The 26,087-nt window shown below is 37.0% G+C and overlaps 1 protein-coding gene across 1 annotated transcript; it reads right to left on the bottom strand.

The window, feature by feature from the left end:
• Window positions 1-9,910: 9,910 nt before the first annotated feature.
• On the bottom strand, window positions 9,911-17,138 carry LOC310937016 (ammonium transporter Rh type C; the record flags this gene model as incomplete). Its single annotated transcript, XM_083901202.1, has 11 exons — window positions 9,911-9,944; window positions 10,066-10,139; window positions 10,350-10,423; window positions 11,492-11,616; window positions 12,020-12,156; window positions 13,854-13,991; window positions 14,085-14,251; window positions 14,363-14,510; window positions 15,654-15,804; window positions 16,219-16,411; window positions 16,910-17,138. 11 exons carry the CDS (start codon window positions 17,136-17,138, stop codon window positions 9,911-9,913), a joined length of 1,470 nt encoding a protein of 489 aa, XP_083757328.1.
• Window positions 17,139-26,087: the final 8,949 nt, after the last annotated feature.

A 26,087-nucleotide genomic window follows, 5' to 3' on the forward strand; every position in this document is an offset into this window, starting at 1 on the left:
TTTTTGGTCCAAAACTTGACAAAAACGTCATACTATACTATGTAGTACGTCATACTATACTATGTCGTCCAAAATGTGACAATTTTTTGCAAAAAAAATGTGGTCCAATATTTGACAAAAACGACATACTATACTATGTCGTCCAAAATCTGACCATTTTTTTGAAAAACCTTTTTTTGGTCCAAAACTTGACAAAAACGTCATACTATACTATGTAGTACGTCATACTATACTATGTCGTCCAAAATGTGACTACTTTTTGCAAAAAAAAATTGGTCCAAAATTTGACAAAAACGACATACTATACTATGTCGTCCAAAATGTGACCATTTTATGAAAAACTTTTTTTGGTCCAAAACTTGACAAAAACGTCATACTATACTATGTAGTACGTCATACTATACTATGTCGTCCAAAATGTGACCATTTTTTGCAAAAAAAAGTGTGGTCCAATATTTGACAAAAACGACATACTATACTATGTCGTCCAAAATCTGACCATTTTTTTGAAAACCCCTTTTTTGGTCCAAAACTTGACAAAAACGTCATGCTATACTATGTAGTACGTCATATACTATACTATGTCGTCCAAAATGTGACTATTTTTTGCAAAAAAAAATTGGTCCAAAATTTGACAAAAACGACATACTATACTATGTCGTCCAAAATCTGACCATTTTTTGAAAAACCTTTTTTTTGGTCCAAAACTTGACAAAAACGTCATACTATACTATGTAGTACGTCATACTATACTATGCCGTCCAAAATGTGACCATTATTTGCAAAAAAAAATTGGTCCAAAATTTGACAAAAACGACATACTATACTATGTCGTCCAAAATCTGACCATTTTTTGAAAAACCTTTTTTTGGTCCAAAACTTGACAAAAACGTCATACTATACTATGTAGTACGTCATACTATACTATGTCGTCCAAAATGTGACCATTTTTTGCAAAAAAAATGTGGTCCAATATTTGACAAAAACGACATACTATACTATGTCGTCCAGAATCTGACAATTTTTTTGAAAAACCTTTTTTTGGTCCAAAACTTGACAAAAACGTCATACTATACTATGTAGTACGTCATACTATACTATGTCGTCCAAAATGTGACCAATTTTTGCAAAAAAAATGTGGTCCAATATTTGACAAAAACGACATACTATACTATGTCGTCCAAAATCTGATAAATTTTTTGAAAAACCTTTTTTTGGTCCAAAACGTGACAAAAACGTCATACTATACTATGTAGTACGTCATACTATACTATGTCGTCCAAAATGTGACCATTTTTTGCAAAAAAAATGTGGTCCAATATTTGACAAAAACGACATACTATACTATGTCGTCCAAAATCTGACCATTTTTTTGAAAAACCTTTTTTTGGTCCAAAACTTGACAAAAACGTCATACTATACTATGTAGTACGTCATACTATACTATGTCGTCCAAAATGTGACCATTTTTTGCAAAAAAAATGTGGTCCAATATTTGACAAAAACGACATACTATACTATGTCGTCCAAAATCTGACAATTTTTTTGAAAAACCTTTTTTTGGTCCAAAACTTGACAAAAACGACATACTATACTATGTCGTCCAAAATCTGACCATTTTTTTGAAAAACCTTTTTTTGGTCCAAAACTTGACAAAAACGTCATACTATACTATGTAGTACGTCATACTATACTATGTCGTCCAAAATGTGACCATTTTTTGCAAAAAAAATGTGGTCCAATATTTGACAAAAACGACATACTATACTATGTCGTCCAAAATCTGACAATTTTTTTGAAAAACCTTTTTTTGGTCCAAAACTTGACAAAAATGTCATACTATACTATGTAGTACGTCATACTATACTATGTCGTCCAAAATGTGACCATTTTTTGCAAAAAAAATGTGGTCCAATATTTGACAAAAACGACATACTATACTATGTCGTCCAAAATCTGACCATTTTTTTGAAAAACCTTTTTTTGGTCCAAAACTTGACAAAAACGTCATGCTATACTATGTAGTACGTCATACTATACTATGTCGTCCAAAATGTGACCATTTTTTGCAAAAAAAAACTTGGTCCAAAATTTGACAAAAACGACATACTATACTATGTCGTCCAAAATCTGACCATTTTTTGAAAAACCTTTTTTGGTCCAAAACTTGACAAAAACGTCATACTATACTATGTAGTACGTCATACTATACTATGTCGTCCAAAATGTGACCATTTTTTGCAAAAAAAATGTGGTCCAATATTTGACAAAAACGACATACTATACTATGTCGTCCAGAATCTGACCATTTTTTTGAAAACCCTTTTTTTGGTCCAAAACTTGACAAAAACGTCATACTATACTATGTAGTACGTCATACTATACTATGTCGTCCAAAATGTGACCATTTTTTGCAAAAAAAATGTGGTCCAATATTTGACAAAAACGACATACTATACTATGTCGTCCAGAATCTGACCATTTTTTTGAAAAACCTTTTTTTGGTCCAAAACTTGACAAAAACGTCATACTATACTATGTAGTACGTCATACTATACTATGTCGTCCAAAATGTGACTATTTTTTGCAAAAAAAATGTGGTCCAATATTTGACAAAAACGACATACTATACTATGTCGTCCAAAATCTGACAATTTTTTTGAAAAACCTTTTTTTGGTCCAAAACTTGACAAAAATGTCATACTATACTATGTAGTACGTCATACTATACTATGTCGTCCAAAATGTGACCATTTTTTGCAAAAAAAATGTGGTCCAATATTTGACAAAAACGACATACTATACTATGTCGTCCAAAATCTGACCATTTTTTTGAAAAACCTTTTTTTGGTCCAAAACTTGACAAAAACGTCATGCTATACTATGTAGTACGTCATACTATACTATGTCGTCCAAAATGTGACCATTTTTTGCAAGAAAAAACTTGGTCCAAAATTTGACAAAAACGACATACTATACTATGTCGTCCAAAATCTGACCATTTTTTGAAAAACCTTTTTTGGTCCAAAACTTGACAAAAACGTCATACTATACTATGTAGTACGTCATACTATGTCGTCCAAGGTTTTTCAAAAAAATGGTCAGATTTTGGACGACATAGTATAGTATGTCGTTTTTGACAAAAACGTCATACTATACTATGTAGTACGTCATACTATACTATGTCGTCCAAAATGTGACCATTTTTTGCAAAAAAAATGTGGTCCAATATTTGACAAAAACGACATACTATACTATGTCGTCCAAAATGTGACCATTTTTTTGAAAACCCTTTTTTTGGTCCAAAACTTGACAAAAACGTCATACTATACTATGTAGTACCTCATACTATACTATGTAGTACGTCATACTATACTATGTCGTCCAAAATGTGACAATTTTTTGCAAAAAAAAATTGGTCCAAAATTTGACCAAAACGACATACTATACTATGTCGTCCAAAATCTGACCATTTTTTTGAAAAACCTTTTTTTGGTCCAAAACTTGACAAAAACGTCATACTATACTATGTAGTACGTCATACTATACTATGTCGTCCAAAATGTGACCACTTTTTGCAAAAAAAAATTGGTCCAAAATTTGACAAAAACGACATACTATACTATGTCGTCCAAAATCTGACCATTTTTTGAAAAACCTTTTTTTGGTCCAAAACTTGACAAAAACGTCATACTATACTATGTAGTACGTCATACTATACTACGTCGTCCAAAATGTGACCATTTTTTGCAAAAAAAAGTATGGTCCAATATTTGACAAAAACGACATACTATACTATGTCGTCCAAAATCTGACCATTTTTTTGAAAACCCTTTTTTTGGTCCAAAACTTGACAAAAACGTCATGCTATACTATGTAGTACGTCATACTATACTATGTCGTCCAAAATGTGACCATTTTTTGCAAAAAAAAATTGGTCCAAAATTTGACAAAAACGACATACTATACTATGTCGTCCAAAATCTGACCATTTTTTGAGAAACCTTTTTTTGGTCCAAAACTTGACAAAAACGTCATACTATATACTATGTAGTACGTCATACTATACTATGTCGTCCAAAATGTGACCATTTTTTGCAAAAAAAATGTGGTCCAATATTTGACAAAAACGACATACTATACTATGTCGTCCAGAATCTGACCATTTTTTTGAAAAACCTTTTTTTGGTCCAAAACTTGACAAAAACGTCATACTATACTATGTAGTACGTCATACTATACTATGTCGTCCAAAATGTGACCATTTTTTGCAAAAAAAATGTGGTCCAATATTTGACAAAAACGACATACTATACTATGTCGTCCAAAATCTGACCATTTTTTTGAAAAACCTTTTTTGGTCCAAAACTTGACAAAAACGTCATACTATACTATGTAGTACGTCATACTATACTATGTCGTCCAAAATGTGACCATTTTTTGCAAAAAAAATGTGGTCCAATATTTGACAAAAACGACATACTATACTATGTCGTCCAAAATCTGACCATTTTTTTGAAAAACCTTTTTTTGGTCCAAAACTTGACAAAAACGTCATACTATACTATGTAGTACGTCATACTATACTATGTCGTCCAAAATGTGACCATTTTTTGCAAAAAAAATGTGGTCCAATATTTGACAAAAACGACATACTATACTATGTCGTCCAAAATCTGACAATTTTTTTGAAAATCCTTTTTTTGGTCCAAAACTTGACAAAAACGTCATACTATACTATGTCGTCCAAAATCTGACCATTTTTTTGAAAAACCTTTTTTTGGTCCAAAACTTGACAAAAACGTCATACTATACTATGTAGTACGTCATACTATACTATGTCGTCCAAAATGTGACCATTATTTGCAAAAAAAATGTGGTCCAATATTTGACAAAAACGACATACTATACTATGTCGTCCAAAATCTGACAATTTTTTTGAAAAACCTTTTTTTGGTCCAAAACTTGACAAAAACGTCATACTTTACTATGTAGTACGTCATACTATACTATGTCATCCAAAATGTGACCATTTTTTGCAAAAAAAACTTGGTCCAAAATTTGACAAAAACGACATACTATACTATGTCGTCCAAAATGTGACCATTTTTTTGAAAAACCTTTTTTTGGTCCAAAACTTGACAAAAACGTCATACTATACTATGTAGTACGTCATACTATACTATGTCGTCCAAAATGTGACCATTTTTTGCAAAAAAAATTGGTCCAAAATTTGACCAAAACGACATACTATACTATGTCGTCCAAAATGTGACCATTTTTTGAAAAACCTATTTTTGGTCCAAAACTTGACAAAAACGTCATACTATACTATGTAGTACGTCATACTATACTATGTCGTCCAAAATGTGCCCATTTTTTGCAAAAAAAATGTGGTCCAATATTTGACAAAAACGACATACTATACTATGTCGTCCAAAATCTGACCATTTTTTTGAAAAACCTTTTTTTGGTCCAAAACTTGACAAAAACGTCATACTATACTATGTCGTCCAAAATGTGACCATTTTTTGCAAAAAAAATGTGGTCCAATATTTGACAAAAACGACATACTATACTATGTCGTCCAAAATCTGACCATTTTTTGGAAAAACCTTTTTTTGGTCCAAAACTTGACAAAAACGTCATACTATACTATGTAGTACGTCATACTATACTATGTCGTCCAAAATGTGACCATTTTTTGAAAAAAAAATTGGTCCAAAATTTGACAAAGACGACATACTATACTATGTCGTCCAAAATCTGACCATTTTTTTAAAAACCTTTTTTTGGTCCAAAACTTGACAAAACGTCTTTCTATACTATGTAGTACGTCATACTATACTATGTCGTCCAAAATGTGACCATTTTTTGCAAAAGAAATGTGGTCCAATATTTGACAAAAACGACATACTGTACTATGTCGTCCAAAATGTGACCATTTTTTTGAAAACCCTTTTTTTGGTCCAAAACTTGACAAAAACGTCATACTATACTATGTAGTACGTCATGCTATACTATGTCGTCCAAAATGTGACAATTTTTTGCAAAAAAAAATTGGTCCAAAATTTGACCAAAACGACATACTATACTATGTCGTCCAAAATGTGACCATTTTTTTGAAAACCCTTTTTTTGGTCCAAAACTTCAAAACTTGACAAAAACGTCATACGATACTATGTAGTACATCATACTATACTATGTCGTCCAAAATGTGACAATTTTTTGAAAAAAAAAATTGGTCCACAATTTGACAAAAACGACATACTATACTATGTCGTCCAAAATGTGACCATTTTTTGAAAAACCTTTTTTTGGTCCAAAACTTGACAAAAACGTCATACGATACTATGTAGTACATCATACTATACTATGTCGTCCAAAATGTGACAATTTTTTGAAAAAAAAAATTGGTCCACAATTTGACAAAAACGACATACTATACTATGTCGTCCAAAATGTGACCATTTTTTGAAAAACCATTTTTTGGTCCAAAACTTGACAAAAACATCATACTATACTATGTAGTACGTCATACTATACTATGTCGTCCAAAATGTGACCATTTTTTGCAAAAAAAATGTGGTCCAATATTTGACAAAAACGACATACTATACTATGTCGTCCAAAATGTGACAATTTTTTGAAAAAAAGAAATTGGTCCACAATTTGACAAAAACGACATACTATACTATGTCGTCCAAAATGTGACCATTTTTTGAAAAACCTATTTTTGGTCCAAAACTTGACAAAAACGTCATACTATACTATGTAGTACGTCATGCTATACTATGTCATCCAAAATGTGACCATTTTTTGCAAAAAAAATGTGGTCCAATATTTGACAAAAACGACATACTATACTATGTCGTCCAAAATCTGACCATTTTTTTGAAAAACCTTTTTTTGGTCCAAAACTTGACAAAAACGTCATACTATACTATGTCGTCCAAAATGTGACCATTTTTTGCAAAAAAAATGTGGTCCAATATTTGACAAAAACGACATACTATACTATGTCGTCCAAAATCTGACCATTTTTTTGAAAAACCTTTTTTTGGTCCAAAACTTGACAAAAACGTCATACTATACTATGTAGTACGTCATACTATACTATGTCGTCCAAAATCTGACAATTTTTTGAAAAAAAAAATTGGTCCACAATTTGACAAAGACGACATACTATATACTATGTCGTCCAAAATGTGACCATTTTTTGAAAACCCTTTTTTTGGTCCAACTTGACAAAAACGTCATACTATACTATGTAGTATGTCATACTATACTATGTCGTCCAAAATGTGACCATTTTTTGCAAAAAAAATGTGGTCCAAAATTTGACAAAAACGACATACTATACTATGTCGTCCAAAATGTGACCATTTTTTGAAAAACCTTTTTTTGGTCCAAATCTTGACAAAAACGTCATACTATACTATGTAGTACGTCATACTATACTATGTCGTCCAAAATGTGACAATTTTTTGCAAAAAAAAATGTGGTCCAATATTTGACAAAAACGACATACTATACTATGTCGTCCAAAATGTGACAATTTTTTGCAAAAAAAATGTGGTCCAATATTTGACAAAAACGACATACTATACTATGTCGTCCAAAATCTGACTATTTTTTTGAAAAACCTTTTTTTGGTCCAAAACTTGACAAAAACGTCATACTATACTATGTAGTACGTCATACTATACTATGTCGTCCAAAATGTGACAATTTTTTGCAAAAAAAAATTCTGTCCAAAATTTGACAAAAACGACATACTATACTACAGGGGTCACCAACCTTTTTGAGACAGAGAGCTACCTTAAGGGTAAAAAATAATATGGAGGGCTACCATATAATATTTTTTTGTTTGTTTACCATTTAAATGATTAATATTATGCATTCAACTGCATACACATTCATTCCAGTGCTTACTCCTAACGATTATCAGTTTGTATAAACAATATCAAAGATATTTTACTGAGCGATCATAAGGATACATGCAAGTGAGGTGAAGTGAAGTGAGCCCGCGGGCACCGTATTGGCTGCCTGCGGGCTACCAGGTGCCCGCGGGCACCACGTTGGTGACCCCTGCTATACTATGTCGTCCAAAATCTGACCATTTTTTTGAAAAACCTTTTTTTGGTCTAAAACTTGACAAAAACGTCATACTATACTATGTAGTACGTCATACTATACTTTGTCGTCGACCTCAATGTCATACTACACTATTTCGTCCAAAATCTGGAAATTTTGGAATTATAAAAAAAAAAATTATAATTTTGGTTCAAAATTTGACATAAACGTCATACTATACTATGTAGTACATCCAAAATCTGATAATTTTTTTGAAAATAAATTTGGTCCAAAATTTTACAAAAATGTCATACTATTAGTATAGTATGACATTTTTGTAAAATTTTGTCGTCCAAATGTTTTTGGAAAACATTTTTTTACTCCAAAATGTGACCAAATTGTCATACTATACTATTTCATCGACCTCAATGTCATACTACACTATTTCATCCAAAATCTGACAAATTTTTTGAAAAATAACTTTTGGTCCAAAATTTGGCAAAAATATCATACTATACTATGTCGTCCAAAATCTGACAATTTTTTGAAATTTTTGTTTTAGCCCAAAATTTGACTAAAACGTCATACTATACTATGTTGTCCAAATTTTGATTAAAACTTCATACTATACTATGTCGTCCAAAATATGACAAACACATCACACTATACAAACTTTCAGTCAAACGTTACTATGTTCTCCAAAAAATTGTGTCCAAAACTTGACAAAAACGTCATACTATACTGTCGTCCAAAATGTCACCATTTCTTTTGTCCAAAATTTGACCAAAAATGTGTCTCGTTTATTATAATTCCACTCAAAACAAAAACAGCTTACATATTATATGACTTTATTGTTTAATACCAAGTTACATTTGACATTTTGATTTCTGTCTTTTTCCAAACCAAAACTATCAACAGCGGTCACATTTTGTGCATCGAAGTTAACATTTGACACTATGTCAGATGGTTGCATCATAGTTACTATAGTTACTCAGAATGTGGATCTCGACAAAAATAAAATCAGGCAACAAACACACACACACAAAAATAAATCTGTACACACAACTTACAAAGATCTACACAGTACTGTGCGAAAGTCTCAGGCCAATATTAGATTTGTTGTTGTTTTAGCAGTGATATAACTATCATTATTATTACTCAATCGTTTTATTGGGACTCATCCAGAAAACTTATTTCTTATTAACTTATTAACTTAGAACATATATGAACTCCTCCAGCCTTACATACACGTGTGTCGTATGAGTTCAACTCTTGCACAACTTTCAGTCACATCGGTCCAATCCATAATGTCAGTAATCACAGAATTTGACATAAAAACAACCAAGTGGATGGAGCCCTGAGACATTTTGCACAGTATCTTTACATGGTTTGAAAGAGAGAGATTTCATCTTTCTGATATTATAAATGACAAGGAGAATTAATAATTATGCAGGTATTACAAAACTGGCTATTGTATAAGGAGAGAGGGATGCATCTCCAAAAGCATTGGCGACGCCTCTCGGTTCGTCTCTGCGCTACACAAACAAAATCACATTTTCTTAGATTTAAGAAAAGCTTCTTCCACAATACAGTAATAACAAATTATTATTAAAAAAATAATTAACAACGTAAAATCTAATTTTGATTTTGATTTAACAGGACAAAAACCAGACTGATTCTGTTTTTGAACGGGCATATAGTGTGCGGTGATTGTCATTGGATGTGGAGCCTCTCATTGTTTTCTAGTGTCAGGCTCCGTCATTATTCAGTGTGTTGTTTCACAGTTAGTTCATAGTGACGTGACGACGAGGGGTCGATCTCCTGCTCAGCTGCTCTAACTCTGCTCCACAGAGAAGTTTGACTCGGATCTGTGCAAACAAACCACAGTTTAGGGGAAAAAATGGACGAGAGGACGGCATGTGTGTGTGTGTGTGTGTGTGTGTGTGTGTGTGTGTGAGTGTGTTGTCATAATGTACAGTATGTACTTACATGTCCTGGTGTTTGTGAACCATGTGGTTGTTGTACTCCAGAATGGGATGGATGGACTCCTCTTCCTCAGGGACCTAACACACACACACACACACACACACACACACACACACACACACACACACACACACACACACACACACACACACACACACACACACACACACACACACACACACACACACACACACAGTAGTGAGATTTCTCACTGTTAAAAGCTGCAACCTCTTTATACAACGTATACGAGACACGAGCGCCATCTAGTGGCAGAAGAGCACGCTCACCTCCCAGTACGCTTCATCATCAAAGCAGTTGTCATCAGCAGGGTCGCCCCAGAGCGGCAATCTCAGGATTAAACCTTTGAAAGAAAAATAAGACAGGATTATAGATTAGAAAATAGATAGATAGATAGATAGATAGATAGATAGATAGATAGATAGATAGATAGATAGATAGATAGATAGATAGATAGATAGATAGATAGATAGATAGATAGATAGATATAGATATTTATATTGTTTTATAATGTGGGTTCTTTACAGTGTAATGTATTTTTTTTAGTTTAGTTTATATAGTTTATAAAGTTTCTTAAAAGCTATTTAGAGTATTTTATTGTTCTTACATTTATATTTTCACATACTTTTTAATTACAAGGTTTTTCCATGTTATTTCATTCATTTTGAAAAATAAATATTTTGAACTCGTACATTTTTCTTTGGTGTCAGATTATTTATAACATAATGGTGATGAACAGTGGTTGGAAGGAAGGGCCCCCTGGGAATTTTCGCTTAGGGCCCCTACAGACTCTAGAATCGCCTCTGTATATAGATAGATAGATAGATAGATAGATAGATAGATAGAGAGATAGATAGATAGATAGATAGATAGATAGATAGATAGATAGATAGATAGATAGATAGATAGATAGATAGATAGATAGATAGATAATTTTTACTCAGTTTATACATGTTTTTTTTCAGTTATTTACAGTATTTTATTGTTCTATATATTTATATTGTTTTATAATGTGGGTTCTTTACAGTGTAATGTATTTTTTTTTGTTTAGTTTATATAGTTTATAAAGTTTCTTAAAAGCTATTTAGAGTATTTTATTGTTCTTACATTTATATTTTCACATACTTTTTAATTACAAGGTTTTTCCATGTTATTTCATTCATTTTGAAAAATAAATATTTTGAACTCGTACATTTTTCTTTGGTGTCAGATTATTTATAACATAATGGTGATGAACACTGGTTGGAAGGAAGGGCCCCCTGGGAATTTTCGCTTAGGGCCCCTACAGACTCTAGAATCACCTCTGTATATAGATAGATAGATAGATAGATAGATAGATAGATAGATAGATAGATAGATAGATAGATAGATAGATAGATAGATAGATAGATGACACTTTCTTCACACTCACCGACACATGCACCGCCAACGATTCCGAACGCAATCGACACACACGTGCCGGCAGCCTGGAAACCTCCCTGAGTTCCAACAGTTCTGTTTTCAAACTTTCCTTCAAAGTCAAATGTGTTGACCAACCTAGACAGACAAAACAATACGTTCAAGAACATCATCGTTTCCAGGTTTGACAAACACTTTAAAAAAAAAAAAAAACATTTTCTGACATTTTATGGACCAAACAATTAATCAAGATAATAATTGATAAATTAATCAATTACAAAAGTAATCGTCAGTTGCAGCGCTACTACATATTGCTAAATAAATGACTTCCCAGCATTTCTAAAGTTAGAATAGAATAGAATAAAATAAAATGCCTTTATTTTATCAAACAAAGGTGCGTTAAAAGTTGTTTGCATTTCAAACATAATTAAGTACCACAGGGGAATTATGTTTTAGTATTATGTATATTATGTATAGTATAAAAATGTCAAAAAGTGAGAACAAACTAACAGATGTACATACACAGTTTCCTGTCACTTACCCAGCTCTAGTATAAACAGATTCTGTGGCTGATGCAGCAACAATGGCACCTATGAAGCCACCGAGCATCCCAGGCACCGCATGGAGGTTGTGGACACCACACGTGTCCTGGAGCTTGAGATATTTTTCTAAGAAAGGCTGAGAGTGAGAAACATAACCACAGGTTCATTACTGATCTGGTAACCATGGATTAAATGAAATGAAAAGACATGAAATTCATTTCCAAAATGGGTTTTGACATTTGTCTCAGATCTGCAGGAACAAACATGCAGGCACAATGCTGCCCCCTGCTGGAAGCACCTCCCAATTGATATTACTGCACCAGGGCAACTGCTATATTTTTTTCCATTTCCTTCACTGCTGCACTTAAATGAGACGCTACCTGTTGTGTAATTAGTTTACACCTTTCTTAAAGAAATTAATATTTAAAATATGTGTACATTCACCTGGTCATAGTCATCCAATACATACTGAGTCAGTAGCATTCAAATTCATTATTATCATATGTGATAAACATATAATATATAATCCATGCATGTAATATATATATATATTGTTTGTTTTCAAGACATTTAAAACCACAATTAACATTAAGGAGACAAAAAAAAAAAAAAAAAAAAATGGACAAAAATCTAATATACTCTATATGTATGTTTGTATAAGCGTACCATAGTTTCCTGAACCCGTGAGTCCTCTTTACTACCTGGTTCTTCTGTCATTTACTGTGGTACGCAGTGAGCGTGTCATGCTTTTTGTAAAATGAATAGCTCAAACACTCATTATAAACTGTTGTGTAATTGTTAATGACAATAATGTATTTTATTATACTGGGTATACATGCGGCGGAGAAAATCGTGTTAATCATCAACTTTGATGTTAGTCGAACGTGTGTTTACTTGACATTAAGACAACTGATTTAATGTCTTAGTCCGACTGAAATCGAGCTTCATGCCTGTTAATACTTAAATTATAATTGTCAACATGCCGACAATAAGTCGGCTAATGGCTAATGCTGACAATAAAAGTAGGGAGCAGCCCTACAATCTGTAGTCTCACCATTAGATGTCACTAATTCCTTCATACTGCCTTTTTTTAAACTTTCTAAAGGAGGAAATAATCTGGTAACGCTTTCTTTTACAGTCCCCTTCTAACCTGGTATTTAGCTGGTAAATTCATGGTAACACTAAAGTGTTGCTAGGTAATTACCAAGGGTAATAAGATCAGTAAATACAGTGAAACCGTTGCCAAAATACTGGGTAATGCACGGTAATGTACTCGGTAAGTAAAGTAAAACTGTACTGTAAAAGAAAGCCAAGCTTGTTTCCATGTAATTACACACATTTTTAGGGTTAGGTTTGTTAGATTACCCCTTGGGTAAATAGCTAGTAATTAGGGGACTGTAGGTACCTGCTTATTACCAGTTTATAACCCAATAATACACTTACATTTACCATAGTTTTGCCATAGTTTAGCTGTACATACCTTCTTATTAACAGCAGTAATAACACGCTATAATTAACTATATAGTTACCAGGTAAATGCCCAGTATTTTGGCAACAGTTTCACTGTATTTACTTTCTTATTACCATTGGTAATTACCTAGTAACACTTTGGTGTTACCATGAATTTACCAGCTAAATACCAGGTAATTAGGGGACTGTAAAAGAAAGCGTTACCAATAATCTATTTCTAACCATGTGACGATGATTATCTTAACTGAACGTTACTGAACGTTTCATCGCGATAACCTTTTGGCCACAATGTCAGGAATCTTATCAAATCAAGTCAGTTTGGAGCGAAAACAAACAAAACCAAAACAAAAACCACGGCCTCACCGTGACAAACAGGTAACCGAAGGTGGAGATGATGCCGCAGCCGAAACCCACGATGAGCGACCCATAAGGAGTGATCATGAACTCTGCGGATGTCCCCATGGCGACGCCACCAGCCAGTGTGGCATTCTGAATATGCACCTGTCAGGTAGAAACGCACGGTAAACAAAATTATGCCTATATACGTGACAGACGTATGACACACATTTGTCCACGGTGTTTTTCGAGCGTTACCATGTCTAGTTTCCCTCCCTTCTGAGACATGCTGGAGATGGCCACAGTGGTGAGCACAGAGGAGGCCAGAGCGAGGTAGGTGTTGATGGCTGCTCGGTGCTGTCCGTCACCGTGGTCCGTGATGGCCGAGTTGAAACTGGGCCAGTACATCCACAGGAACAGAGTACCTGTGACGTGAAAAGACAACTGAGTGTTTAACAGTCGAGCAAAAACAGACGTGGATCTAGAAACTCAGGAGATTGGGAATTAAATGCTGTACAAAAGAGTCAGCTACTCACCGATCATCGCAAACATATCAGAGTGGTAGACCGAGCCATTGAGGCGACCGCTTTGATGCAGCTTGGGTCGATATAGAACCCAGGAGATGGCCAAGCCATAATATCCTCCGAAACAGTGAATGACCATAGAGCCACCAGCATCTCTGCACTGTGGATATGTTGAGAAATCACTTGTGTAAATGAGGTAAAATAAAATAAAAGTGAAGATTGGAGATTTAGCCTTGAGAAAATAAATCTGCATTGTGCAAATGCAGATTCGTCTTCCGTTGCTGCCAAAAAACGAAGCAGACGAAGGAAAAAATTATTTGTTCACCCCTGTTTTGCGTTTCCACTGAAACAGATTTAAGATGGTTTAAAAACCGGTTTGAACCCCTTAAACCTGAACGTCCCCCAAGTGGGACTTGAGAGAACATTGACGCTGGGCATCAAACCTATTGTAAATGTGACAAACACAGCTCAAATAACTAAATTACGCATTACATATCAAACCTCGCACGGAACCGCTGTGTCAACCCACTCGCCGCATTTCTGGATCAAACGCTCCAATACCTTGTCCAAAACACACTCCCGATGGCTCAATGAAAGCTGAGACTCCATTGTTTCTAATGGTATATGTCAAAGCAGTCGACGACAAAGCAATTACGGTGATAAAATCCAAAGGTTAAAGACAATAGAAATTGGTTTGCTGAATGACAACTGTAAAATGAATCTGACATTTTGTGTTTATCTGGGAAAAAGTCATTTTTTCTAAACAAAAAACAGGAAGTCAGACGGACTTCAATGGAGCCATCTAGTGTTTGATTGTGGAATGGAAAATACATAAAAATTCTGCCGGAACTTTGAAATAAAGCCATGAACTGTTTTATTGAACACTAATAGTGTGTGTCACTAATGTGACCTCGCCTGTACTTTCTGTACTAAAACCTCTCTAATTTTGTTCTGCTTCACTTGATCAACATCAAACTTTTCAGAGATGATGTCCACATGTTGTACTTTGATTTGATTGAAGTTTAGAGCTGCAGCTGCATCATTCCAAAGAGGTAGATACTCATCCTAGAATGGCTGATTTAGAATGGCGGATTTATTTTCAGGCGAACCTGAATTCTTTAAAAAAATTTGTGCGCCATGTTCATTTACTCTTCACCAGTAACGCATGTACTGATATATACACATTTTAGCGAATCCCACAAGTGTTCTATTTACTATGATGTATTCACAAACCTTGTGGTTGCAATTTTAGAGACATTTTTTTGGGGGGGTAGGATGATTGTGTTTTGTTGTGGAGACTCACGTGAAGCAGAGTGAGGATGATGAATTCCTCCACAGCAAACAGCGTGACGCCAAACAAGGTGACAACCAATAACTGGACAGGGCTGACTTTGCCCAGGAGAGCGCCGTAGGCGATCAGAGAGCCGGCACAGCAGAAGTCTGCGTTGATCAGACTGTAGGAGACAAGGACACAGTTCATGTCAGTGGACACAAACATAATCAACAAATTCCCTGTGAGGATCCAAAGTAAAACTGGCGCAGACAAACTGTTTGGATCCACACATTTCATTTCACGTAGAGTAATTTGAATTTCTACTTTGTCCTGATTTGGTTTTGGGTTGTTTATCCTTGCACTTAAACTCCAGAGATTATGTCTGCTATCTCAAATATGCGATGAGTATGAGAACTTGAAACTGGTCAGTCACAAAGTCAAGTCTAACTCACATGCTGACATGTCATGTTTGGCCTCCAGCAAAATCAATAAATCTCACATATTTACGCTCCACACCCAGACCTGGACTGGTTTGAAGAATGCAGATCCATTCTTTTACTTTCATAACACATTTATGACTGCACAGTGGACTCACCTTTCAACGCCGATATAGATTTTTCCAGTGGTGTGGTCGAGTGAGTGGAACCAGCCCTGCATGAGAAGGGCCCACTGCAGACCGAAGGAGGCGATCAGAAAGTTGAAGCCCACGGCGCCAAAGCTGTAGCGTTTCAGGAAAGTCATGAGGAATCCAAAGCCTACAAAGATCATGACATGGACATCCTGGAAGCCTGGAGAAAGGCAGTAAAACCAGATAATGACAGGTGTGAAACTTTTTTTTTTTTACGAATGTGAACACTTCATACCTGCAGTATTATCATGTGATGTCAAGGTGACATCCAGTGCAGCTGTGACAAATATGTTTCACCATGTTTCACCATGGATAATATAAATCTGCTTATTTTACATTTACATTTTGACTGAAATTGCATATCCAATGCAATCTAAGAGCTGAAACATTGTGCAATACATCAGAGATAATAAAATATAATTATAATAATAATAATAATAAGAAGAAGAATAAGAGATAAATAAATTATAGAAACATAAGACATAAACAAACAATAAAACAGGTAAAATCAGTGTCTCATACTGGTTTGAAAGAGTAAAAATGGGTTTTAAGCTATGCATATTATACAGATCTCAAGTATACTGTTGAATATTCTGGTAACTTAACATCTATAATGTATATTACATTTTCTTCCTTATCATTACACTGCTGTACTTACTGGGATATCTGAAGTAGAAGTCATTCTCGATGTCACTGGTGATGTTCTCGTGCTCCTTGAGCGCTATCCAGCGCCCGGTGTCTGACTCTTCATCGTATCGGATGAAAACTCCAAACAGCACGATCATCGCAATCTGCCACACAAAACACACGGCCGGCAAACTAACACGCACGTTGGTGTTCTTTGTCCCGCAAAAGAAATTCCTCAAGATATCTAAACAGTTCCCCATGATGATGGCGATGATGATGATGGTGGTGATAGTCCTCTGATGGCTGCTGGGCAGGGTTCTCCTCCCAGGAGCATCTCAGCAGGTATTTATGTGACATTTGCAGGGGTGTGCCCCTACGACGTTGCAGCTCACACTCGTGCAGTGGGTGGAAATTAGGAGTCTGTGAGCTATAGAACCACTCCTTAACTTGCAAGCATGTGTCTTCTGCCTTTGAGTCATGGCCAAATGGGAATGCAGGTCCCACCACAGGAAACAGAGATCCTGCACAGATATGTGATGAGGATGGCACACAGCGGGCAGAGTTGATTCAGTATCACAAATCATATTTATTTATTTTTGTTTGTTTTGTCTTGGTTTTGACTAAAATCCTATTTTTCACCCATTAGATATCCTTTATATCAGGGGTTCTCAAAGTTTTGATACCCGAGGGCCAATTTAGGAACCCAACTTTGGTCGTCCAAAGGAAAAAAAAAACCCATTTGTAATAATTTTAATGACCAGATTGCATATCTACAGTTTACACATATTGGTCTGTATCCAGTAATTTCCAATAAACATTTAACAAGCTTAGCACCTCCTGAATTTAAACTACTAACTGTAATTCATTGCGGGCCGCCAGAAAAGGTTCTGTGGGCCGCCATTGGCCCCCGGGCCGCACTTTGAGAACCAATGCTTTATAGGGTATGTTTTCATTGACTCATGCATTCATTCAGTTCACCCACTTGTCACGTCTCAATAATTATAATAATAATTTCATTACAATTACCTCTGCCGTCGGAGCGTACCTATGTTCCCGGCTTTTCCTTAACAGGTCCAATAATATATATGGATTCTTTTTTCCACCATAATCTCCATAACTGCTGCATTGTGCGACATTCGTCTATGCCAGGGGTCGCCAACCTTTTTGAGACTGAGAGCTACCTGAAGGGTAAAGAATAATATGGAGGGTTACCATATAAACATTTTATGCACCATAGCATTTTTTTTTTCTTACGCAAACACATTAATTCCAGTGCTTACTCCTAACGATTATCAGTCTATGCCTTCGATGCACCCCTAGTGGCCTGATAAAATTATAAAAAATAAATGTTTACATAATAAAGATACATAGCCTAATCATAATTTATGTTGAATGTTTTGGTGACTAATTAGATCTTCCAATGTGGAACTCTTCTTATAGGCCTAAAGTAGACCTATGTGTAATCTTGAGAGAAACAGCAGAGTGCTCCCTAAATACTGGCTTTAAAAAACATTTTTTTTTTCTTTTGATATCATATGTTGACATTTTCCCCCTGCATGTAGCTACACCTCTTCCACATTATTTTTTACCAGTGTGGAAAATAATTTCTGTTGCACAAATGAAAATCAAAGTTTGTCCAATGAACGGCAGTTGGCGGTTCTAGTGTTAAAGGTGAAGTAAGTAGTTTATAGTGCCATCTAGAGGAGAGGCTGGAATTTACAACAAAGAACTGCTCCTCTGCTCACCCCCTCCCTTCCCTGAGCGCTACGGTATCCTCAGCCGGTCAAATGTCGTCCTCGTTGTCTTTCTCCGTGTCAGCAGATGAGGTTCGTGAGGCGAGGGAGAGGGCGAGCTACCACGGCCGTAGCAGACGAAGCGGAGAGAGAGGAGGCGGGACTTCAGCTACAAGTAAAGAGACGCTTGATTTGTTCTCTCGCGTTTGTCCTTACAGGCTCCGGTAGAAACATGGCGTCTCGCTGCTAACAGTGGCTATGCAACCGCGGCCCGCGACCATGTTATTTTACATGACTTTTTGAAACACTACGGAAATGAAACAAAAACTATTATACAGCGACTAGACAATGCAGGAGCACATAATATGTATAAAAAAAGTGGATTTTGTGTCATATAAACCCATAAATACTACACAGTGTCCCTTTAAGATATAGAATTATATAGTCCTATGTTCCCCGGGTCATTTTGGGGGAAAGCGGGGAACATAGGGATGATCCTGCCCTCATCAATCACCTAACAAGTCATCACACTGGATTTATTATTAGTATTATTATGTGGATGTCACATCAACTTTAGTCTGTATCATAGAATAATGTATCTGGATTAACTCACTAAGCCTGATGTTTTTGTGCGATGCCTGCAGGCAAATTTCCCTCTGAAGGGAGAGGGGTCATCGAAAGTACATCTTATTGCTGTTCTTGTTCCAGATAATATCTGTTTTTCTCATGGTGTCCTACTCATTATCTAACATTCCTATGACAAGGCTTACTCAAGAGTTTTTTTAGTATTTATCTATATTATTTATACTATTGTTTAATAAGGGTTAAATAAAAGTAGTTTATATGCTGTTATGAATGCATGATGGCAGTAAAGGAGGAACGTCTGTTTTGCACTTGCCACCGATGCGATGGAAAGGCTGAAGCGTGGAGAAAGAAAGGATCTGCTTATGATCCCAGACACAACAAGCCCTTCTGTGAAAGGTAACGTCTTTCATAATAACGCCAATTAGGCCGGGTTTCCGTCATGGTGCTGGTTTGGTTTGGAACGATAAGTCAGGCTTGTTTTTCCACTGAGAACAGTACCATTTTTTTTTTCTACTCGGTTTGTGTCTCTTCGTCAGTTACAAGGGAGTGGCGTTTTGCTCCACCTGTACCGTACCATTACTCTGGTAAACCAAGCGAAGGGTACCGGGAAAAAATGGAACAGTTGGGACTACTAAACGAATTTGGAGGTCCTTCGTCTTGCAGTAAGAGACAAAGACCCCACAAAAAAACACAATGTCTGCTCAAAAAAAGGCCTCGACCCTGCGTGGAAACCAGTGCAACCAAATTTCCAAATAATTTAATGCAAAAGCTTCTGCATTCTGCAAACGAGGATGATCGAGCTGCAGGGTGGCAACGAGTGAAGGAAGAATAAATGAATGGAAAGTGTCATCACTGGAGAGAAAAATAAGCTATGTTTGATTAAACAACTGCGCGTTATGATCACACTCGTCTAAATGAAGACAGACTGTTGTTTTAATATGAGAAAATGGTGAATAGCTGTCAATCAGAAGGCATCAATGCAGAAATGTTACACAATTGTGTTTAAATATTTTTTGTTGCATCGTGGTTGCACATGTGACAGAGGGACAGATCTTATCTGCCCAACTATTTTAAGTATGTCCCCTGTCACATGCTGTGCTTCACTCGTGGGCCCACAGAGTCCCAGAATGATGCCGCTGGAGATATAACCAGCTCCTGTCAATCTACAGGTCACGAGAGATGGGTCAGTGCATCACAGCTATTCAAAAACAACAATGCTTTTCATGTATCTCCCTTTTATTGTTTGGCTCTGGCCTCGTTGTGAAAATGACACCAAGTATGGCAGCAGGCCTCCTGTCATTGATACAGTAATAGAAAAAAGTGTCTGCACAACAGTTAAAAAGCCCTTTACTCAGTTAGTTTACTTAGTTGGTAACTTTTTGCGGTGGGAGCATCAACTGTTGCAGACACTTATTTTTAATTTACCATTTTGTCAATCCTACCCAGCATCCAGTGCTTATTATTTATTTTAACCTGTTGTCTGTATATCTGTTGTCCCTGGGCAACAGAGCAGGAAGCAGGAAGCAGAGGACATCTTCTCAGCCAGGGAAGTCAACAGTCGAATAAAAACACATTTACAAAATTGGAGAAACCGCAGTGGGATTGTTGTCCTCTGCCAATCAATCTGAGGCCAATCCGAGATGCTGCAGTGACCTGGTATGAACGAGATGTTGAAATGATGAGTTCAAGTTTCCAATTGCATGTACGACTGTTGAGAGAGAAGTTGAAAACAAGTGCAAAATGAGGGATTGAAAGAAGGAAATGCATTATATCGTACGTCTCAATACATCCTTTATGGCTGTTGCTGCAATCGAGAGAGCGAAACACACTTGTGCACGGGAAGACTAGACACAGCGCAGCCGTGCGTTACCTCACCAAATCAGGATTTCTAAGCCTTAACCGGTCAGAAGCTGATCTTCCCGACCATATTGACATTGTCTAGTCTAGACTTTCTATCGTTACAGGCCACGCCCGGAAAAACATGAAGTCTAAACAAAATGGACAAACTTTCTTCTGATTTTTAAACTGATGTCTTCCACTGTGTGCCTCATTCGAGTTGTGCCGAAAAACACTTTGACATCCAATCGGAGTGACCGAGACGTTCGGATTGAAAAGTCCAGAATGCCCAAAAAATAATCTAGCTACAATCTGGATATGCTTAAAAACCTGTCTGTGAATTCTCTCAAATTGACTATTCACTGGAAATACACTTGCTTTGTTGAATTCATCACAGTCCTCACAGTCTTCCAGTGTCACGCTCGTCACGCCATGTATAGTCGCATACGGTTGATATCTTAGCTTAGCAAGTTAGCTAAGCAAGTGGCTGCCTAGTGTGTGGAGAGCAAAAAAAACATCATTCGTTACACGTTTTAAAAGCCAAAGTCATGAAACTGGTTTAATCCAAGTTCAGTATCACAACAATTGTTGTGAAAGTGCAAATTAACACTTTTGTCATTTTACTGCTCTCTAAGGTTTAAAAAACAGAACACGATTGACACTGGTTTGGTGTAAATAACACAACTACAATCAATGCAATTTATAGTGTTATATTTGAATCAAAGATGGAGGGATGTGTTCCGGGTCCAGGCTTCAAGGCAAATGTTTTTCCTGACTTTTCCAAAGTAGATCCGGGGCCCAATGTGACCGAAGCTTCATCAATTCATGCTATTGCTATTTTGTTTAATGACAGCCTCCAGTGCAAGAAGAGATCCTATGGAAAGTTTGAGTCTTTTGAATTTTTACTGTTTTTCTGTGTGTTTTCATGAAGACGAGATAAACCTTATTTTTCAGATATATCCATGTCACTACCTGGTGTACATTACAGTCGATTTCGCTGCAAAAGCAAACAAAGAAACAATCCATCATTTATGTTGGTGACACTTGAAAGTTGTGAGATACTTGCAAACATACCATTCCATTATGCAGTCTATGGTATGTTTGAAAGGTCCCTTGTGTGCAAGTGGTCTTGACAACAGAGCTTAAAATTACATTTGAATTTATTGTTTTTTAATATGATTGTCAACTGTTCTGCAATTACACTGTGTCTCAATGGAGAGTGACTAATCAGCCTGGAACCCTGCAGGTACAGTAAGTAAAAGATGCCACAGCGATAGGAGAGCGTCAGCCAGTCGGCTTTTTCTCAGTGACTGAAAACGAAACGCACACTCCTTCCGGTGATCTGACACTTCGATAACCCCGTCCGCTGCAATGTTATGAAGTGCAGCAGAGACAGAAACTTCACTTTGACAAACAGCATCTTTGTGCCTCACATGATTCTTCATTTGTGCACATGTCACACGCCGTCATGTGCCTCAGACAGTCACACAGGTGAACCAACAGTCAACACTGTCACATGTATCTTCTCAGACCTCTGTCAACATAGCTTTTCCAGGAATGTTTTTTTTTTTTTTTTTTCAAACTCTTAATTACAAATACAACATTTCTATTTCAAATACTGATTTAAGGATTTTCAAACTTTTTTATGTTTAATGTTAGTGTTTAAACATTTGGTGTGGAATCTTGGACCTTTTAAATTGTACATTTATTTTATGAAATTAAATTCTTTACCATCCATTCTATACTCAATCAGTCCTTTAAAGGGACACTGTGTAGTATTTATGGGTTTATATAACCCAAAATCCACTTTTTTATACATATTATGTGCTCCTGCATTGTCTAGTCGCTGTATAATAGTTTTGTTTCATTTTCGTAGTGTTTCAAAAAGTCATGAAAAATAACATGGTCGCGGGCCGCGGTTGCATAGCCACTGTTAGCAGCGAGACGCCATGTTTCTACTGGAGCCTATAAGGACAAACGCGAGAGAACAAATCAAGCGTCTCTGTACTTGTAGCGGAAGTCCCGCCTCCTCTCTCTCCGCTTCGTCTGCTACGGCCGCGGTAAATTTCAGCCTCTCCTCTAGATGGCACTATAAACTACTTACTTCACCTTTAAATCTAAATATTCAGCCAGGTGCATCATTTTATATATCACCACCACTACACTAATACTAATAATACTTATTAGCATTTGTACTAGCATTAGTTTTCAACTAACAAACTTTATTGGAATATCACTTTTTGAAACACAGTTACAAACAGCATTCCAGAATTAACAGAATAAAACAACTTCTCAAACAATAACACCGGCAACAATTACAGACAGTTAAAACTCAACACATGCCTGTTTATTCTGAATGAACAAATCAAAAATCCTGTATGAAATAGGATAAGGAGCTCAGTCTAATTTAACCTTACCAAGTCAAACCAAAACTAACAAAGCTAAAATAAGGATACATGGCATAATTTGCCAGAACAGAGAATCCAAAACAAATTTCAGCTTTCCAATAAATATAACAAATGTCACCACCTATTATCCTGGCCCTGGATCAATGGAGTTTCTTGCATACCACATTGACTAAACCACTGCATTCATCTCAAGTGAACTTGAAATTCTGGGTAAAGTTTCCAAAGCCTCAGGGAAACTTGAGTGGTGTGAACGTGCTGAAAGCAATCCCTCATATGCACTCACACTGATTAACCACAATATTCAAACACATCGTGATGCCTTGCTCATTGTGTGAATTGTTGGGCTTCTCTGCTTTCGATTATATTATCTACTTACAGTGACTTGAGATAATGTAGTAGTAGTATCCAGTATTAGATTATACTGCTGCGGGGTTCCCTGACGCCGGGGTTGGCAGCAGTCGGCCAGTCTTCACACAGCGCTTCCAAGCGGCTCTGTCCAGCGGGTCCACGTTGGTGAGGCCACACTCTTTAATGTCCTTCTTTACGCACTCAATCCAAGATATCTTTGGTCTACCACGACCTCTGTTGCCCGGTAACTGCAGTTTTGTGATAGTGTTGATGCAGCCACTAGCTCTTTCCACGTGTCCGTACCACCGGAGACGACGTTGACCGCAGCACTGAGGAGATGTCTGCAACACCTAGTTTAGAAAGTAGACTAGCAGATGGTGCCTCAACCTGTGGTTTGGCACCACAGATCCAGCTGATCATGGCTCGGTCATTTCGGCGCAGTCGCTGCAGATCAGGGGCAGTAGGGGCGAAGGTTTCACTCCCGTGAAGTAAGGCTGGACGTACACATCAGTTAAACACCTTGCCACGGGTTTTGAAGGGTAAGTGCCTGGAAGTAAGGATGGGCAGAAGCTTCTTAAATTTTCCCCAAGCAACACAGCATCTGGTAGTAACAGCAAGGTCACAACGACCTCCTGCACAGAGCATGTCCCCAAGGTAACAGAAGCTGGCCTCCACGTCCAGCACCGCCTCATCCACTGTGACTTGGGTTATTGGGCGACCGTCCAGTGGCCTGGCTTCCCCTCGACACCTTGGACAGATGTAGTTCAGCACGGTTAGCAACCTGCCTCTTATGCCGCAGGATTTCTTGTGTACCCAGAAGTCACATTTGGTACACTGGATGGAGTTAACAACAACCCCGGAGCAGCACACAGCACATGGGAAAGAACCAGTATCCTTCAGTTTGTTCAGGCCCTGGCCTGATATCAGGATCTTTGTCTTCTTCATGTTAACCCACAGGCCCTTGCTTTCCATGCTCGACTTCCACGCCTTCAGTCTTGCGATGCACTCTTCCAGGGAGTCTGCGATGACAACCAGGTCTTCGGCATACAGGAGCTCCCAGGGGACCCCAGTGCGGAAATCATGGGACAGGGCTTCCAGGACGAGGATAAACAACAGGGTACTAAGGACTGAGCCCTGATGCACCCTCACTAGAAACACCGAACTCCTCGCTGAACTGTCTGTTGCACGCGGCTCCTGGCATTTGTGTACATGGCCCGGATCACCCATCACGGTACATTGTGATACATTGTGTGTGTGAGAGATACAACAAAAGATGCAAATAAATCGATTAATGTACCACACCACACTGAGAACTAGATTAATTAACAGTTACCTCGACAATGGTGTAGTGTACTCTTAACACAATGTTCCAGATTTATATTTTGACGTCAAAAAAACATCATGAGACACTCATAAGACAAAGAAACAAAACATGCTCAACCGGTGAGGCAGCACCAATTACAAAGCAGGTGAGCAGCTGCTTATAGGGGCCACAAGACATAAATCACACAACGCAGTCAATGTCGACAGGTGCTGCACCTACCTCATTACACGAATATCTCATTTAAGAAAAGTATTTGACCCTGAACTCAGGCCTTGACTTTCCACGTGACATTCTCCACAAATTTGTGGTATTTTTTACTGGTCTAACAGACTTTTCTGCGATGCCGTTCTCAAGAAAACCTTTATCGGGTAATCGCCGACTGACGATGCAGATGTCGGAAAAAAAACAACATTACCATGGCAACAGGAGCAGCAGTATTAGTATGTCTCAGTTCATGCGACAGACATGGCTGGAGGCATCATGTTTTCGAGGCATACAGCACATCCCGTCACTGATTGGCTGCATCTCCAATGATCACACATGATCGGAGCTGGCTTCTCCCACACTTTATTCAAATACACACTGATGTCCTGTCTGTTCAGGAGAATCTGTGTGTGCACACGAGTGAGAGAGTAAAAATGATGCTCTACTCTCGCTGCTATAACATGAATGTTGATATTGGGACAGACGACATCAGCAAGTCTCTTATGGTGTGTTTCCAGTGAGTGGAACATATTTGTTTTACCTATTAGGTACATTAGGTACCAGAGAAACAGAAAAGCTTGTGACCGGTGTTTCTTAAACGCCCAGAGTCTATTCTCATACAAAGTTTGACATCTTGTTGAGACAAACAGCTACAAACTGAAGAGTAAAAAAAAAAAAAAAACAGCTCCTTTGTTTGTTCTGTTACGTTCAATGTCGTTGTTCATTGTCGGCACCACGACCAACGGGCACAGCCTACACCAGGGGTCTCAA

This window comes from Microchirus variegatus, assembly GCF_963457635.1.
Source record: "Microchirus variegatus genome assembly, chromosome: 14".
In the NCBI taxonomy this organism is placed as follows: Eukaryota; Metazoa; Chordata; class Actinopteri; order Pleuronectiformes; family Soleidae; genus Microchirus; species Microchirus variegatus.